Consider the following 19,907-nt stretch of genomic DNA (forward strand, 5'->3'; position numbering starts at 1 on the left):
ATGCAGTTTCCACAAAAATGAATTCCATTGGAAAACTTGAAATGGGAATGTTACGTTTTGGGTCAGTTCGACTCAGATGAGAATATTTTGTTTCTTGGAACTGACCCAAAATGATTTGTTTCAAAGCAGTTCAACAAAACATTAAACCGCATTTCCCTATCAGTGCATTGCCTTCTGGGAGTTGTAATTCCAGCCCCCATTCTTTCTTAAGGGCCAGGCTCCTTGGAGGCCTACATCACCAGTAATACAATGTGGAATTCCACCTGTCCATGTTCCATGGTGCATCATGGGAGTCATATGTCTCTGGATGGATTATGAGGGAGATAGTACATTCAATGAGCCTGTTTCTGATGGGAGAATGGAGCCATCTGGTCAGCTTAATGAACCAAAAATAAACATTTTTATTGTTGGAATCTCAAAATGTGTTATGATATGATAGGGGTCTATAAAATCAAGATAGTGTGGAGAAAGTAACTAAGGAAGTGTTATTTACTCCTTCTCATAACACAAGAATTAAGGGTCACCACATTAAATTAATAGGCAGCAGGTTTAAAACAAATAAAAGGAAGTATTTCTTCACACAACGCACAGTCAACCTGTGGAACTTTTGCCTGAGGATGTTGTGAATGTTAAGACTATAACAGAGTTCAAAAAAGAGCTAGATAAGTTAATGGGGATAGGTCCATCAATGTCTAGTAGCCAGTATGGGGAGGGATAGTGTCCCTAGCCTCAGTAGTTGTTGTTGATTATCTGTTCTGTTCATTCCCTCTGAAGTACCCGGCATTGGCTACTGTCAGAAGACAAGATAATGGGCTAGGTGGACCATTGGTCTGACCCAGTATGACCGTTCTTATGTTCTTAATAAAATGTTTCAATATTTCCAAATCACAATTTTTCAGAATTTCAATTCTGTGAAAAATTTCAAACTTTTAGTTTTTTTATCCTCATTTGGAATGAAAACAAATGTTGAAATGCCAGCTTTTCCTGGGGGACAGGCATTCCAATTATTGTCCAGCTCTGCTTTTAAACCACCTATGCAATTCTGAGGTCCCCACTACAGCAGCCCAAGTCAAACTACCTATAAGAAAGAGGACCACTGGTGTCATAAAATATAATGGTTAGAGCTTGCTCATTATAAAAAAAAAGTAAAATATTTTGAGTTCCTTTTCCTCCTACCAATTTCTATCATCAACATTTCTGACAAAATATTTGGGAAATTCAGAAAAGTTCAACCACCCAAGGGCACTTTTCTATTGAAAGAGATGTTTGTGAATTAGACCTGGTAAAGCAATGTCTTTTTATTTTGTATTTTGTTTTTTCCTAAAATATTAAATGATTTTAAGGCCAGAGGAGGATTCAAGTAATAATAAAATAATATTCTAAAAATGATTTTTTTCCTCATTTCTTGTGTTAAAATTAAAACATTAAAGGAAAAATTTAATGGAAAAACAAAATTCAGTAAATTTCACCAGCACTATATTACACAAGGGAAACATCTCCATTATGATTGAGACACTACTTGGGAGATATTTCTCAGAGGCTCATGTGACTGAAGGAAAATTATCTGATTTTTTAAAAAGATTTTCATTGTTATTTTCCTCAAAGCATCTTTCACCTCCTTGTTCCTGAAGTTGTAGATAATGGGGTTCAAGAGTGCAATCCCCACTGAATAGAAAAGAGAGGACAGCTTGTCCACACCCAGACCATAGCTAGATTTGGGGCGTACGTATATGATAAGGGCAGTCCTGTAGCACAGTGTCACTACGATGAGGTCTGAGGAGCAGGTGGAGAAGGCTCTACGCCTGTCTTCAGTGGACCTAATTCTCAGGATGGTGGAGACGATACAGATGTAGGACACCAGGCTCAGCAACAATGGCATCATGAGGGTGAAGGCAGCACCCATGATGATCTGGATCTCAATCCAGGAGGTGTCCCAGCACACCAGCTTCAGCACTGGCTGGATATCACAGAAAAAGTGGTTGGTCACATTGGACCCACAAAAAGGAAGTGTGAAGACAGAGGTTGTGTGCCCCACTGCCACCAGCATGCCACAGATCCACGAACCACCTGTCAGCTGGATGCAAACCCTCTTATTCATAATGGCAACATAGCGCAATGGGTTACATATTGCACTATAGCGGTCATATGCCATAGAAGCCAGGAGAAAGCATTCAGTAATGCCAAAGAATAGAAAGAAAAACATCTGAACAGCACAACTGGAAAAGGAAATATGTTTATTTTCTGAGAGGAGGTTGGCCAGCATCTTGGGTAGAGTGACTGAGGTGTAACAGAAGTCCAAGAAGGACAAGATCCTAAGGAAAAAGTACATCAGTGTGTGAAGGGTCGAATCGATATTTATGACGACGATGATGAGAATGTTGCCCAGCACTGTGACAATGTAGATACATAGAAACACCACAAACAGAATGAGATTCATGTCTGGGTGGTTAGAGAAGCTGAGAATGACAAACTTAGTCACAGTGGGCACCTAACTCCACAAAAAAACAGCCAAGGATGAGGACATCCTTCAGAATTTTTAGCTTAGTGGTTAGGGTACCCACTTGGGATGGGGAACAACCCTGTTCCTGTCCCGCCCCAACGAGTCTCACAAACACATGGGAATTGAACAAAGGTTCCCCTTCTCTCACGTGAATGCCTATGGGATATTCCAGTATGGTCTGGCTTCAGTCCTTCCTGTTGAAGCTGTTTCACTTTGGTTAAATGCATGAATATTCTTTGGGGCAGAGAGTTTGTGAGACTGACTCTCCTGTGTGGCAGTTAGCGTAATCCCCTGGAAGCTGAGAGCCCTGGGTTCCTGTCCCCCTGCTCCAATGACTTTTAGTTGTTTATTCAAGTGGAACAGCTCCAACAGGAGAGACCAAGGGAGCCCCACATCAGGATATCCTGTAACCAGGGGTTATGACAGTCATTTGTGATGTCAGAAACCCTGATACAAATCCCTTCTCCTCATCAGACAGATGGGGAACCGAACTTCAGGGGGTCTCCCACATCCCATGTGAGTGCCCTAGCCACTGAGCTAAAGGTTCTGAGGCAGCTTCTCCTGCACAACCTACTCCATTGTTGTTTTTTTTGTTTTGTTTTGTTTTTTTGCGAGAAACCCCAGAAGCACCTAACTCTTTGAGAGGGCTTCCTGGTTGTGGAACCCAAGACATGAGAGGTACCTCTCTTCAGCCTGGATTTTGTCACTGAACTCCTGTTGAGGGGCAGGGCCTAGCACACACCCCTCAACTCGGCATCTCCAATTAGCTAGTTTAGGCAGTTCCCAACTCAGCATTCTGGCTTTTATGGATCTTATTATTTGGTGCCTATTTCCCTCCACTCATTGTACAGGGAGCCTTGGCCCCTAACTCAGGCTCTGTGAATCCCAACTTAGGCCTTCTCAGAAGGAGAAAAACTCATAATACTCGATGAACCCTTGGCTAACAATGAATTCCCCAGGGGGAAAAAAGATCCTGTAATGAAGGATTCTTCATGTCCCAGGACCCCACAATCATAAAAATAAGCTGACCAACTGTGAACCAGCAACCTCTTGTTGCTAACTTTCAGAGGGCATTGGTGGGTGGGGCAGAGGTATTTTAAGGGATTCTATAGGTCAAATATCTGCATATTAGTTCACCAACAGGTGGCATGTAAGTAGCCCTGTGGACATCATAATTATTGTGAAATGCATGGATGGCTAATATTTAAAAACGTATGCATCTATACTGGAAATGACTTTCTTAAGGTCTTGAAGGTAAGGAAGGTTACCAGGAGATGACACATCTAGGACATGGGCCTTTCAGGCAGTTGGTAACAGATGCTTATCTTCCTGTCTAGTCATGTGTGCATTGTATATTATCTGCCTCATAATTTTAGCTTACTTGCATACTGAGCCAAGTGCTGATTAAGAGATTGTGATATCTAGAAAAAAGCAAATATACAGGAATAATCAATCAGCAGGAGGGCCTCTTGAATACAGAATAAAGGGGAGTTCGATATATCTAGGGGTGCTACACATTCTCTGTATCCTTCCCCGAGGAGACAAGCCAACACTGTGTTTTGTCTCATGAAACAGGAGGTCACAGCCAGCCTGGCTGTAAAGTGCTGGAGAGTTATACTTTATTGGAGAGGAGAGTACGTTGTTACTCATAGACTCATAGACTATAAGGTCAGAAAGGACCACCGTGATCATCTAGTCTGAACTCCTGCACATTGCAGGCCACAGAACCTCATCCACACGCTCCTGTAAGAGACCCCTAACCTCAGGCTGAGTTACTGAAGTCCTCAAATCATGGACACTAGACGGGGAGGGCTCTGAGTTACTACAGAGACTTCTTTCCCAGGTATCTGCCTGGTGAGTCTTGCCCATGTCCTAAGGGTCTAACTGATCACCATATTTGGGGTCAGGAAGGAATTTTCCTCTGGGTCAGATTGGAAGAGAACCTGGGTTTTTTTCAGAGTGGTAGCCATGTTAGTCTGTATCAGCAAAAACACCGAGGAGTCCTTGTGGCACCTTAGAGACTAACAAATTTATTTGGGCATAAGCTTTTGTGGGCTAAAACCCAATTCATCAGCTGCATGGAGTGAAAAATACAGTAAGCAGTGTGTATCTATATATATATATATATTACAGCACATGAAAAGATGGGAGTTGCCTTACCAAGTGGTGGTCAGTGCTAACTAGTCCAATTTGATCAAGCTGGAAGTGGCCTATTGTCAACAGTTGACAATGAGGTGTGAGGTATCAACAGAGGGAAAATTACTTTTTGTAGTGACCCAGCCACTTTTTTTGCCTTCCTCAGCATGGGGTATGGGTCACTTGGAAGCTTACACTAGTGTAAATGGTGAATTCTCTGTACTAACTCAGAGCGCTCCCCGTCTAGTGTCCTGTCTCTGGCCTTGTTTTCTTGAAGGCATCTTTCACTTCCTTGTTCCTGAGGTGGTTGTTAATTAAATCTAGTCTCTAGAGGGTGTGTTAAGTAATAGTCCTCATCCAGGGTCTGGTTGGGGAGCATGGCCTAGTGGGCATGGCTGCAACAGCTGACTGCCAAAGGGATTGTGAGGAGAGGAGCCTGAGTCCTCCCACTCCACCGTGCTCCAAACCTGGGCCCTGGCAACCTCTCGTTTGTCCCACCTGCCCCGGAGTGTTTCATCCAAGGCTTTCCCCTGGTGGGGAAATCCAAACCAAAAGAAGAGGGTTACCTATGTCCAAGATCCACAGAATACTTCCCTGTCTGGTTGTCTCTAGGGTGGGTCCTCCCTTCCCTCAGGGAGGGCCCCTTTGGGCAGTTGTCTGAGAGCCTTTAGGCTTCCCTCTGCTCTGCGCTGCTGCAGCTGTGGGCTGCAGGTCTGCTCACCTCCAGCTCTGCCACTCAAATGAGTTAAATCCCTGTTTTTGAATGCCTCCAGCAGATGGAGCATTTGTTGCATGTGGGACCCAGAGGGGGGCACTGGCTCAGCCCAAAATAATCCCTTAACCCCTTCTTGCCCAGTGTTGAGTTTCTACATCACAGTTATGATTTTATTTTATATGTAATCATTGGTTTCCAATGCTTCTGCCTACTATCATTTGAATATCTGTGCTTTATTTAATAAACTTACATTTGATTTAACTATAAAGCAACCCTGGATTGCCCTGGCAAGCATCACACCAACAATGCAAATTTACTCTTAGACCTCGTATGTCCCATGAAATTTCACTACCCAACACACATTTCTATCATCAGTTTCGGAAGAAAAAAGGTCATATGGGAAATTTCAACCAGTTCTGATTAAAATAAGGAAGATTTTTTCATAAAATCCAGATATACTTGAATTACAGAATTAGAGATGCTCAAACAATGGGAAGGGGAGAGATGACATTTCAGATTTTTCCTTTCTTATTCTTTGTTTTAATAGAATTAATTGCTTTTAAGGCCAGAAGGGGATTTCAAATAAATAAATTAATTAATATTTCCTCATTTGTTTTGTCAACATTCAAAATATTAATGAAAAATTTCCTGGAAATACAATATTTCAGAACAGGTTGACCAGTTTGATAAAGGGAAATTTTTTGTAGAGTTCAGATGCCAGTTGGTCTCTTCAGAGCTGTAAAGTCCCCTTAGAGTTTAGACAGTCCACGGATGACAAACCTGATGAAGGAAAATAATCTTTGTCTTAACTGAATATTTTCATTCCTGTTTTCCTCAAGGCATCTTTCACCTCCTTGTTCCTGAGGCTGTAGATAATGGGGTTCAAGATCGGAGTCACCACTGAGTAGAACAGAGAGAGTAACTTGTTCACATCTGGAGAAAAGCTGGACTTGGGGCGCACGTACATGATAAGGGCCATCCCATAGAACAAGGTCACCACAATGAGGTGTGAGGAGCAGGTGGAGAATACTTTGCACCTGCCTTCGGCAGAGCTAATTTTAAGGATGGTGGAGATTACAAAGGTGTAGGAGACTAGGATCAGCAACAATGGCAGAATGAGGATGATAGCAGCACCCACGATGATCTGGATCTCATTCCAGTAGGTGTCCCCGCACACCAGCTTCAGCAGTGGCTGGATCTCACACAAGAAGTGGTTGATAACATTGGGTCCACAAAAAGGAAGTGTGAAAATAAAGATTGTGTGCTCCAGGGCCACCAGCATGCCACAGATCCATGAGCCACTAGACAGCTGGATGCAAACCCTCTTATTCATGATGGCGGTGTAGCGCAGTGGGTTGCATATGGCACAGTAGCGGTCATAGGCCATAGCAGCTAGGAGGAAGCACTCTGTTCCACCAAAGAATAGAAAGAAATACATTTGTACAGCACAACCAGCAAAGGAGATTGTTTTGTCTTCTGAGAGAAGGTTGGTCAGCATCTTGGGCAGAGTGACCGAGGTGTAGCAGATCTCCAGGAAGGACAAGTTCCTGAGAAAGAAATACATGGGGGTGTGAAGGGCTCGATCGACACTTATGGCAATGATTATGAGGATGTTGCCCAGCATTGTGATGATGTATATGCATAGAAACACCACAAACAGAATGATATTCCCGTCTGTGTGGTTAGAGAAGCCAAGTATGACAAACTCCGTCACGGAGGTCTTATTTCCCATTTTTTCCTCGATCAACATACGTCATCTTGAGAAATAAAAAGAAAAACTACATATTAGTTTGGTATAGTGAATTAAATTTATTTATCTATTAATCTATGTTCTTTCACCTTTCTCTCCATGGAACCATACCTCTGTTTGTCTGATATGAATCAGGACTGACACCATTTTGGACCAATTCTCTTATCACAACACAGTAAATCCAGACTGACTTCACTGAAGTCAATGGTTTCCATTCTTTCCCCAGTATCACTGGCTTTATATTAGTGTATGTTAATAAACGCAATTAAATGCACGTGTTCTATACTAGCATCGGAAGAAAAAAATACTTGGATCAATGTCCTTATGCTTATATAAAACAGGTGCAACCAGAATCAGGTTCAATAGAGTTACATTGGTGTAAGTAATTTCAAAATCTGCACTCAAGTTTCTTGGAACATGTATGTTAAAATAATATATTACCGTTTATTTGATTCTCAACAGGAATGTGGCACAATCTGGGAAGCTACACCAATATACTTCAACTGAGCATATGGACAGGTTTATCGTAATTTCACTGCATGGCAATTCCAACTCTTTATATGAAAAGCACATGTGGAGGTTATGCTATTCACTGTGCTACTCAGTAGCACACACACACAATCACACACACACATATAATCTAATGGCCTGTTTCTCCTCTCTTCTCCACGAAACTGATAACAGTACATTGACATCAGTGCCACTAATCCTGAACTGATTTACTTTGTCCTCTCTTTCTTCATCCCTCCACCTCTGTTTGTGCCTCACTTTATCTACCCATTAACTTTCCCTTTTTCCTCATATCATAAAACTTGATAATCCTCTTCATTTCACCAATTCTATTTTTACTTCAGAAAGTAAGGGTGCTCAACCAGAGTCAAATCAATGGTCCATCTAGCCCAGTATCTTGTCTTCTGACAGTGGAAGCTGTAAGATGATTCAAAGGAGATTAACAAGTACAGAGCCCTTAATGAGTGATCCATCCCCTCTCAATCAGTCCCAGCTTCCGATAGTTAGAAACTTAGGGACACCCAGAGTATGGGGTTGTGTCCTTGGCTATCTTCGATAATAGCTATTAATGGACGTATCCTCCATGAACTTATCTAGTTCTTTTTTTAACCCAGTTATACTTTTGGTCTTCACAACATCCCTGGCAATAAGTTCCACACGATCACTGTGTACGTATGAAGAAATAATTCCTTATGCTTTTCTTAAACATGCTGCTTATTGATTTCATTGAGTTACCCCTGGTTTGTGTGTTATACAAATGAGTAAATAAGACTTCCCTTTTTATTTTCTCCACACCATTCATGATTTGATAGAAGTCTAACATTTACCCCATTAGTTGTCCCTTTTCTAAGCTTAATTATACTCTGATAAATCAGGAGTAGCTTCACTGGAGCCAAATGAGTTGCAGTAACATTATATTATGGTAAGGAAGATGAGAACACGTGTCTCTCCTGGTGTAAACCATCTAGATCATGAGTGTAAAAATTATTGTCCTCTTGAATGTGTATATATATGGGAATCAGTTTTTATTGAGCGCAATTTTTCATTTCAGTTATATTTGAGACCTGCTCCTCACTAAAATTGCACCCTGAGTCTTCACCAAAAGTCCAACAATGAATTATTACTGAATAAATATATTGACAGTCTCCTAAGTCTCTTTGTCTAACACAGCTGCTACTCTGAAACCTGTCAAATTACAGTTATTTAGGGCATCCCTGTGAAACTCATTGCAATTAATGGAGTCATGCCAGTAAAAAACAGGAGGAAAGCTATGGTAGCTAAACATCTACCCTATCTGATGTACACAGTCAGTTCATTGAAGTCCACATGGTTCCATCAGTGTAAACTCAATTAAGTGAGATCAGAGCTGAGGAATTAATTTCCTTTTTCATATTATTAACTATATTTGATCAAAAACCAGAATTTATGCCCCATGGTAAATACAAAGATTTCAAAATTTCATTTAATCACAAACCAGGATGAAAAGGCAAAATATCTGATTTTATTTTACAAAATTATATATTCCAAAAGTACTTTGTTGGAATCTTATGAATACAGGATGAAATGTTTCATTTCAATAGTCTAACAATATTTCATTTTTGTACGTTTGAATGATATCTTTCATGTAATCATTTTGAATTGAATAAAATAGACAAAACTTTCTGATAATGCCTTATCCAAATTTAGACAGAATCAATATGTTGCAATGTAAAAGGTTTTGATTTAATCAAATCAGCATTTTCTGCACTCAGTTGAATATCTGTGCTTGGAACTTTAAAACAGAGCACATTTCAGTTCAAGAAATAATAGGAATTTAAGGAGACTCATCTAGATTCAGCACATTTAGAAGAATCCAAAGGAAATATAGTCAAAACAAAAAATTTCTCACCTCCTCCGTAGGCCATGTTCATCTCCTTTCTGTGATCAACAACAAATTCAGTATCAGAAGAAATGGGAAAATTTAACAGCTTCTTTGGAAACCCTGGGGACCTGGTCTTTGATTCAGTTCAAATCCCCATTGTATGAAGCCGTATCATAGCTATTCAGGCAGTGTCTTCCTCCCATTAAAATCAATACCAAATAGTTGACTTCAATAGGAGTACAATTTGGCACAGAATATTTGCATCTTTGGTTGTGTGTTAAAGTTCTAAGTCCTGTGGGCACCTTTCGAAATTCCACCTCTCATAACCAAGCAAGGGCCTCATAGTTTGGTCCAAATGCAGGATGCCTCCAGCCAAATGCCATTGAGTGCAAACAATTCCCACCCAAGGGAAATGGCAGGATCGTTGCATCACATCACAGCTACAGGACTGAGCCCAGGCTACCTTTGACAAATGATAACTTCACAAAGTCAAAGGGAAGATTCTTAAAAACAATTAATAGCACCTTCATGTACAAAATCCCCATTATTTTCAGTGTGAAAAGATTGCCAGAACCTGTTCCTAATTAATCAAGGGTAAAATTTTCTAATCAATCTAATCTAAATAATTTTCTAAACATCTAAGTGATTTACAAGCTTAAGTACCATTTCTGAAAGTGACTTAGGCAGCCAGGCCCATGTTTATCAAGATATGTACATTTCTAATTCCTATTGACTTGACTCAGAGTTAGGCACCTGAATGACCAGAATCCTTTGAAAATATGTTCTTTAATGCACGTCAGTGGAAACATTACCCCACGACTCATATCCTCATTGTGAGGAAGGGTTAGATTCACAAAGAGCGTTTGGTGCCTAAATGCCACTTTAGGTGCCCAAATCCTAGATTTAGCTACCACTGGTGTTCGCAAAGCCTTATAGGCAGCTCAGTTTCTTGATGTCAATGTATCCTTGATACCTGCTTGTAAGGCTGTCGACATGAGCACTGTGGCCTCTCTCTAGCCATCTGGATTCACAGATTCCAAGGACAGAAGGGACTGTTGTGATCACCTCATTTGACCTCCTGTATACCACAGTCCACAGAACGTCCCCAAAATAATTCTTAGAACAGATCTTTTCGTAAAACATCTAATCTTGATTTAAAAATTGTCAGTGAGGGAGAATCCACCATGACCCTTGGTTAATTGTTCCAATGGAGAGTGTATGCCCTACTTCTGGTCTGAATTTGTCTAGCTTTAACTTTCAGACATTCCATCGTGTTATATCTTTTTCTTCTAAATTGAAGATCCCATTATTAAAATATTTGTTCTCTCTGTAGATACATATGCACTGTAATCAAGTCACCTCTTAATTTTCTCTTTCTAAAGCAAAATAGATTGAGCTCCTTTAGTCCATCACTATAAGGCAGGTTTTCTAATCCTTTAATGATTTTCATGGCTCTTCTCTGAAACTTCTCAAATTTATCAGTAACCTTCTTGAATTGTGGACAGAAGAAGTAGACAGCATTTCAGCAGTGGTTACACCGGTAGCGAATACAGTGGTGAAATAACCCCTCTAATCCTGCTCGAGATTCCCCTCTTTATGCATCACAGGATGGAATTAGCTGTTTGGCCCAAAGCATTGCACTGAGAGCTCATGTTCACCTGATTTTCTACTACAACACTCAAATGTTTTCCAGAGTCACTGTTTCCCAGGATAGAGTCTCCCATGCTGTAAATATGGGCTGCATTCATTCTTCCTAGATGCATACACTTACATGTAGCTGGATTAAAAAGCCAATTGTATGCTTGTTCACAGTTAACCAAGCAATTCAGATCTCTCAGAATCAATGACCTAGCCATTTCATTATTTTCTACAGCCCTAACTTTTGTGTCACCTACAAATATAATCCAGGTAAATTGATAAAAATCTTTACTAGTGAAAGGCTAAGTACCGATCCCTACAGGACCCCACTAGACACATTCCCACTAAGGCCTGGTCTACACTAGGACTTTAATTCGAATTTAGCAGCATTAATTCGAATTAACCGCGCACCTGTCCACACCAGGAAGCCATTTAATTCGACATAGAGGGCTCTTTAGTTCGAATTCTGTACTCCTCCCCGACGAGGGGAGTAGCGCTAAATTCGACATGGCCATGTCGAATTAGGCTAGGTGTGGATGCAAATCGAACTTAGTAGCTCCGGGAGCTATCCCACACTGCACCAATCTGTTGACGCTCTGGACAGCAGTCCGAGCTTGGATGCTCTGACCAGCCACACAGGAAACGACCCGGGAAAATTTGAATTCCTTTTCCTGTCTGGCCAGTTTGAATCTCATGTCCTGGTTGGACATCGGGGCGAGCTCAGCAGCACCGGCAATGATGCAGAGCTCTCCAGCAGAGGAGTCCAGGCAATCCCAGAATAGAAAGAGGTCCCCAGCATGGACTGACCGGGAAGTCTTGGATCTGATCGGTGTGTGGGGTGATGAGTCTGTGCTTTCGGAGCTGCGCTCCAACAAACGGAATGCGAAGACCTATGAGAAGGTCTCCAAAGCCATGACAGACAGAGGATACAGCCGGGATGCAATGCAGTGCCGCGTGAAAGTCAAGGAGCTGAGACAAGGCTACCATAAAATCAAAGCGGCAAACGGACGCTCCGGAGCCCAGCCCCAGACATGCTGCTTCTACGAGGCACTGCATGCCATTCTAGGTGGGTCTGCCACCACTGCCCCACCAGTGTGCGTGGACTCTGACGAAGGGATAGTGTCGACGGCCAGTTCCTCGTCGACGTTCGCAGATGGGGAAGATGAGGAAGGAGATGAGGAGGGGGAGACAGTCGACAGCGCTTACAACGCTGATTTCCCCGACAGCCAGGATCTCTTCATCACCCTCACTGAGATCCCCTACCAACCCTCCGCAGCTGTTACCACGGACCCTGAATCAGGAGAAGGATCAGTCGGTAAGTGCTTTAAACATGTAAACTTTTATTATTAATGGAACAGGAAAATAGACTAGGCGAACAGAAGGTCTACATGCAGGGGAATGGTACAGGATTCTTCCGCGGAGAACTCCACAAAGCTCTCCTGGAGGTAGTCGAAAAGCCTATGGAGGAGGTTCCTGGGGAGAGCTGGATATTGGGTGCTCCGAGGTAGCACACTTTTCCGTGCCACGCTCTCAGCTGGTACTCCGGGACCAGTGCCTTGACGAGCATCGCAGCATAGGGCCCTGGCTTGTGCTGGCTTTCATTCAGCATGCGCTCCCTGTCTCTCCGTGACACCCTCCTCAGGGTGATCTCGCCCGCAGACTCCTGCATGGAAGTAGAGTGATTTTTGTACTATTACTATTGGTAGTGCTTCACTGTTCCTTAGAACAACAAGAAGTGTCACTTTAGATCCACGTGCTGGAGGCTACAGAGTGACAGCATACAGGGATCTTTTCCAAGGGAAAACCGCGAGGGGGTGGAACAGGGGCAGAGTTTATGCTTTCAGGATTGCCTGCAGCAAGAGGACAGAGCTGGACTTTGACTTTTAAGCAGCCAAAAGCCTTTGGCTTACCATGCCTGGCTGCTCCACGGATTCAGCTTTCCTGCCCCGCTTGTCTGGTCTGCAGTGCAATACCCCAGGCAATGAAAGTGAATGCAGAGAAATCGAACTTTCCCTGAGTGAGTGCTCAGGAGATAGGTGCCGTCCATGGTCTGGTTCACAGGCAATGAGTAGACTATGTTTCATTTTTAAGAAAAGGCATCTTTGTAAGCAATTCACTCCCTTTTCCCCCTCACACAGCTGCAACAGTATCCCGACCTGCTCCACCATGCCCCTCACAGAGGCTGGCGCAGATTAGGAGTCGTAAGAAAAGGACCCGGGACGATATGTTTGCTGAACTTATGGGCTGCTCCAGAGCAGAAGCAGACCAGCAGAGCCAGTGGAGGGAGAACCTCACACAGCAGCAGTGCTCACACAGCGAACGGGAGGACAGATGGCGTCAGGAGGACCAGCAGGCGACTCAAACGCTGCTTGGACTACTGAGGGAGCAAACGGACATGCTCAGGTGCCTTGTCGATGTTCTGCAGGACCGCAGGCAGGAGGACAGAGCCCCCCTGCACTGTGTCTACAACCGCCCTCCCCCGCCACACACTCCAATACCCACCTCTCCCAGAATAACAAGAAGGAGGGTACCAAGGGCCGTGAAAACTGTCACTGCACCACAGCGGACTGCTAAATTACCCAAAAGTTCTCAGTCCCTAGATTTTGAAAAGTTCTCACCTTTACTGTGTTGTCGAGTATTAAAAGTAGTTTGCTGTTAATTACTGTTTCTGTCATGTTTGTTTGCTGAAGACTTTCTGTGAAGGGGGGAGAGGGGTTTGGTAATTGCATAGGACAGTCACCATGAACAGGGTACAGACATGGGGGCAGGATCAACAGCAGGTTACTCACTGAGTGCAGTCACTAGGCACCCTGGTCAGTCTGTGAGGTGTTTTTAATGTTCTGTTCATAGGCGGCAGGTGTCCTGCTCCAGGTATACTTGAAGGTGGGTCTCTCCCCCGGCCCAGCCTGGATCGGGCCCTGGCCCACGTGGGTCTCCCCCCGCCCCGTCAATTCCCTGCCTGGAGCAGGTCCCAGCGCCCACCTGCCACCCCTCCCCCGGCGTGTCGTCTCCCCCCCCCCCCCGTGCTGCGTCCCTACCTGACAGTAGAGCGGCTACCAGCACAAATGCTGTCTGCTGCCCCAGGGTACTAGCGCCTGCCATCACCCTGCCCTTCTACCATTGCCCTGAGCCTCCACAATGCCCCAAACCCTCAGCCCCAGCCACAGCCCGCAACCCCCTATGCCTCCTCCCCCTTCCCACACACCCCTCACCCCTTCCTACGCCCCCACCCCCAGCCCAGAGGCTGCACCCAAACTCCGTCCCAAAGCCTACACCCCTCACCCCTTCCTGCACACCCACCTGTAACCGTCCTCCCCCCAGAGACCGCTGTAGGAGCAGTAGCCTATCATTCCTAGAGTCTAGAAGCGGTCTCTACATCACTGCACACCCTACCCACCACAGTCCGCGTCCCTGTTTCAACCCTTTGATGAGAAATCATTATTAAAGAAAAGGTTTTTAAATAACAATGCTCCATTACCTTTATTTTTACACGTGTGTTGGAAGGGGGCAAACGGGGTGAACGGGGTATGAGACTGCAGAGGAGAGTCAACAGTAAATGGGTAAAGAAACAGGGGCAGGTTCAGCTTCTCTGTAAAGCAACTGGACAGTCATAGGTTACCCTGCTCTCTGAGGAACCTAGCTTTCAAAGCCTCCCGGATGCACAGCGCTTCACGCTGGGATCTTCTAATGGCACGGGTGTCTGGCTGAGCGTAATCTGTAGCCAGGTGATTTGCCTCAACCTCCCATCCCGCCATAAAGGTCACCCCCTTGCTCTCACACAGATTGTGGAGCACACAGCAAGCTGCAATAACAATGGGGATATTGTTTTCGCTGAGATCCGAGCGAGTCAGTAAGCTCCGCCATCTCCCCTTGAGACGTCCGAAAGCACACTCCACCACCATTCTGCACTTGCTCAGCCGGTAGTTGAAGAGTTCCTTCTCACTGTCCAAGGCGCCTGTATAGGGCTTCATGAGCCAGGGCATTAGCGGTTGGCTGGGTCCCCGAGGATCACTGTAGATATCTGCACATCCCCAACAGTTATTTTGTGGTCCGGGAAGAAACTGCCTGCCTGGAGGCGTTTAAACAGACCAGAGTTCCTGAATACACGCGCGTCATGAACCTTGCCCGGCCACCCAACGTTGATGTTGGTAAAGCGTCCCCTATGGTCCACCAGCGCTTGCAGCACCATTGAAAAGTAGCCCTTTCGGTTAATGTACTCGCTGGCCTGGTGGGCTGGGTGCCAGGATAGGGATGTGAGTCCCATCTATAGCCCCACCGCAGTTTGGGAATCCCATCGCGGCGAAGCCAGCTATGACGACCTGGACGTTTCCCAGGGTCACTACCTTCGAGAGCAGGAGTTCAACGATTGCATTGGCTACTTGCATCACAGCAACCCCCACGGTAGATTTGCCCACGCCAAAGTGGTTCGCTACTGACCGGTAGCTGTCTGGCGTGGCAAGTTTCCAGAGGGCTATGGCCACTCGCTTCTGCACTGTCAGGGCTGCTCGCATCCTGGTGTCCTTGCGCTTCAGGGCAGGGGACAGCAAGTCACACAGTTCAAGGAAAGTGCCCTTACACATCCTGAAGTTTCGCAGCCACTGTGATTCATCCCAGACCTGCAGCACTATGCGGTCCCACCAGTCCGTGCTTGTTTCCCGGGCCCAGAATCGCCGTCCCATAGCATGAACATGACCCAGTGCCACCATGATCTCCACGGTGCGGCGTCCCGTGCTTTCTGACAGGTCTTTGCCAGTCTGAGACTTCATGTCCTCACCGCACTGCCGTTGCCTCCTCGCCCGATTTCTCAGCATCTGACTGTTGAAGAGGTGTACGATAAGGTGCGAGGAGTTGACAACGGCCATAAGTGCAGCGATGATCGCAGTGGGCTCCATGATCGCAGTGGAGTGCTGTGGCGTCCGCGCTGTCACTTATAACAGGAAAAGTGCGCGAACTGATTTCCCGCCGGCGGGAGTGATGGTTGAATACTGACAGTTACCAAGGACCACCCTCGACACAGTTTTTCCCCCCAGCATGCATTGAGGGGAAATCCCAGAAATCCAATGGGCAGCGGGGAGTGCGGGAACTGTAGGATAGCTTCCCACAGTGCACCGCTTCCAAAGTCGACGTTTCCCCTGTTACTGTGAACTCACACAGTAGAATTAGTGTATTTAGTGTGGATACACAAATTCGACTTCATAAGTTCGATTCCACAAATTCGACTTAAGTTGATTCAAAATAGTCTTGTAGTGTAGACATACCCTAAGTGATGATTCCCTGTTTACAGTTACATTTTGAGATCTAACAATTAGCTAGTTTTAATGCATTTAATGTGAGCTGTCTTAATTTTATGTTGTTCTATTTTTTTTAATAAAAATGTTGTTTTTAAGGCCAAGTTTTTAAGAACCAAGACAATGTTGTATATAAGGCTCAGTGAAACCCACAAACCAGTGAAGATGGAATCTTGGTGGTTCCTCTACTGGGCTGGGTCCTGCATTCACTCAATGACATACCTTGGGAATCTCCAGGAATGAACCTGAGCTAATCTATGCAATGGGTCTTACTCAAGGCACTGATTATAAACACTTGATAGACACTTAGATTAGAATAAACACACCTTTATTTAACAATTTAAGAAAATGTAATATAACTGGCTGAGAATAATAAAAAATGTCACAACCAATTTAAATCAGCGGGAGGCACACAAATAAATCAATTAATAAATACCGTGTACGGCAGTGAATGAAACTTAACCAGATTACATTTGCACCTGCACCACCCCACCCTGGAATGTGCCCTCCTCTCAATGTCAGAGTTCTAGACACTTACATGGGCCTGCTAGAAGATGTTGAACCTGGGGACAACATTTTGCTGGTCCAATAAAGCCATCCAGCCCAGTTGACAGGGGGCAGAGAGCTGCTAACTTGGGGTCATTAAATGCTTCATAAGCCCTCTGAAGGTAGGAATGTTTACAACCAGAGATCAATAACCCTGGATCCTGGATGGATGATAAGACCCTTTCATCTCTTTCCAGACTCAGACAACCCTTTACACTCTCATTGCTGTCCCCATTCCCTTGCAAGCACTTTCCCAAAGAAAGGTGATGCTTACTCAGATTTAGGGTTGCCAGATTTCTGATTACAGAAAACCAAACAGTTTTGGCCCAACCCCAGCCCCACCCTTCTCTGAGGTCCCACCCCACTCACTCCATCTCCTGCACCTTCCCTGACTCACTCAATTTCACCGGGCAGGGGCACAGGGTTCGGTTGAGTCTGGCGATGAGGGCTCTGGATGGGAGTGCAGGCTCTGGGGTGGGGCAGAGGATGAGAGGATTGAGGTGCAGGAGGGGGGTATGGGCTGGACCCAAGTGATTCAGAGTGTGGGAGCGAGGGAGGGTTCTGGCTGGGGGTCCAGGCTCTGGGGTGGGGCCTGAAATGAGGGGTTCCGAGTGTGGGAGGGAGCTCTGCGCTGTGCCTGGGGGTGGGAGTGCAGGATGGGATTAGGGCTCCAGCTGGGGGTGCAGGCTCTGGAGTGGGGCTGGTGATGAAGGGTTTGAGGTGCAAAAGGTGGCTCAGGGATGGGGTAGGGGGTTGGGGTGCAGTTGGAGGTGTAGACTTACCTCAAATGTCTCCCGGAAGCAGTGGCATGTCCTCCTACCATCTCCTAGGAGGATACGCAGCCAGGCGGCTCAACGTGATGCACCATCTGCAGGCACCACCCCCACATCTCCCATTGGCTGTGGTTCCTGGACAATGGGAGCTGGGGAGCCGGAGCTCGGAGCAGGGGCAGTTCACAGAGCTCCCTGGCTACCCCATAGCCTAGGAGCCAGAGGGGGGACATACCGCTGCTTCCAGGGACCACGCGGAGCCAGGGCATGCAGGGAGCCCGCCTTATCCTGCTGCGCTGCCGACTGGACTTTCAGTGGCCTGGTCAGCACTGGTTACTGGAGCCACCAAGTGTCCCTTTTCTACCACGAGTTCTGGTCCAAAACCAGATGTTTACAACCCTGCTCACATGCTCTTCACTGCAGACCCACTTCAGTCAGTTCTGAGTACAACAACATTCTCTGTTCTCCTACAGGTTTTTGTATATTGCCATTCCTAATATCTGATTTGTGTCCATTTATCCTTTTCCTTAGAGACTGTCCTGTAGGAGAACACTTCAACCTCCCTGGCCACACAATAGCAGATCTTAAGGTGGCCATCCTCCAGCAAAAAAACTTTAGGACCAGACTTCTAAGAGAAACTGCTGAGCTTCAGTTCATTTGCAAATTTGACACCATCAGTTTAGGATTAAACAAAGACTGTGAATGGCTTGCCAACTACAGAACCAGTTTCTCCTCCCTTGGTTTTCACACCTCAACTGCTAGAACAGGGCCTCATCCTCCCTGATTGATCTAACCTCGTTATCTCTAGCTTGCTTCTTGCTTGCATATATTTACCTGCCCCTGGAAATTTCCACTCTTGCATTCAATGGAGTGGGTATTCACCCACGAAAGCTCATGCTGCAAAATGTCTATTAGTCTATAAGGTGCCACAGGATTCTTTGCTGCTTCTAACCTAAAAGTTATAGGGAAGCTGCTATTGCACCCAACTCCTCCTCCATTGTTTCTTGCAAGAAACCCCTCAGGAACCTACCTCCAGAAGACAGTTCCTTTCTGGACAACACAAGCAGAGATAGGCACTTCACTTCAGTCTGGACTTAGGCACTGGACTCCTGTGGAGGGGCAGGGCTTAGCCCACATGCCTCAATTCAGCATCTCCCACTAGCTAGTTTATCCTTGCTTTTGTGGAGCCCATTATTTGGAGTCTATCTCCCTCCTCTCATTCCACAGGGAAGCTAGGCCCTAAACCCAGGCTTTGTGAATCACAGTGATTTTCAATATGCCTAAAATTTAGGCATGGTGAGAAGGAGACATATTAATCACACTGGATGTACCCCTGATGAACAATGAATTCCTGGTGAAAAATAGATGTTGTGATTAATGGTTTTACGTATCCCAGGACCAAAGAATGATATATATGAGTTCACCAGCAATGCAGATTTCCTCCTAGACCTCAGATATACCATGTGCAATCTAATTATAAATATCAGAGGGGTAACCATGTTTTAAATACTTAAATACTTCTTTTGAAGCTGAAAAAATAATAGTGTTGCTGGCCCAGAGGGCCCGAGGGGGCAACAGTGGGGTTCGTTGCCCGGTGTGCGTTGCACTAATTAACACACCAGGCTGGAAAAGCAAACCAAGTTTATTTGAGCCCAAATAAGGTGCAAGGGAGAAATAGCAATCTCAAATCCTGCACACCCGCACCCAGGCGGGGTCCCAGCATTTATACCCCCCTTGTTTTTCTTTAACTGTACTTTTCCCACTGTGGGGAGTATTTTCTCATGCATATAACCTTGATTACAGCATCTGCTTTCCACCTATTTTATCTAATATAGGCTGCATCTAGTACCAACCGGACTTGCAGCTGCCAGTAGTCAGCACATAGCACAAGAGGTTACAAAAGTTTAGTAAGGCTAACAGAAGCGCTTCACATAGAGGTACTTTGGTTCACATAGGCCCAGAGCAATCCTCCCGAGTTACCTAGATTTATGCCTAGTGACACCAACAACTCCCCCCTTTGAGAATACTCAACAAACTTTTGGCTGAGTTTTCTCAAACTTTGAGGACAAAAAGCAATTAAACTCTAGGGAGCTGGGGTCATTAATGAGGGGGTATTCAGTCCCACATTTATCCTTCTCATGGACCCGGCAGGATTCGGTATGTGGGAGCCCACACCCACCCTAACCGGTCCAT

The 19,907-nt window shown here is 45.1% G+C and overlaps 2 protein-coding genes across 2 annotated transcripts; both read right to left on the minus strand.

Annotated features, from left to right (window-relative positions):
• Positions 1 to 1,501: 1,501 nt before the first annotated feature.
• On the minus strand, positions 1,502 to 3,887 carry LOC123347425 (olfactory receptor 10C1-like). Its single transcript, XM_044984842.1, has 2 exons — positions 3,882 to 3,887; positions 1,502 to 2,488 (listed from the first exon to the last, which is right to left on the minus strand). Exons 1-2 carry the CDS (start codon positions 3,885 to 3,887, stop codon positions 1,502 to 1,504), a joined length of 993 nt encoding a protein of 330 aa, XP_044840777.1.
• Positions 3,888 to 6,156: 2,269 nt separating this feature from the next.
• LOC123348606 (olfactory receptor 10C1-like) lies at positions 6,157 to 7,092 on the minus strand. Its single transcript, XM_044986175.1, has one exon. It carries the CDS (start codon positions 7,081 to 7,083, stop codon positions 6,157 to 6,159), a length of 927 nt encoding a protein of 308 aa, XP_044842110.1. The 5' UTR covers positions 7,084 to 7,092.
• Positions 7,093 to 19,907: the final 12,815 nt, after the last annotated feature.

The sequence above is a fragment of the Mauremys mutica genome, chromosome 13 (assembly GCF_020497125.1).
Source record: "Mauremys mutica isolate MM-2020 ecotype Southern chromosome 13, ASM2049712v1, whole genome shotgun sequence".
In the NCBI taxonomy this organism is placed as follows: domain Eukaryota; kingdom Metazoa; phylum Chordata; order Testudines; family Geoemydidae; genus Mauremys; species Mauremys mutica.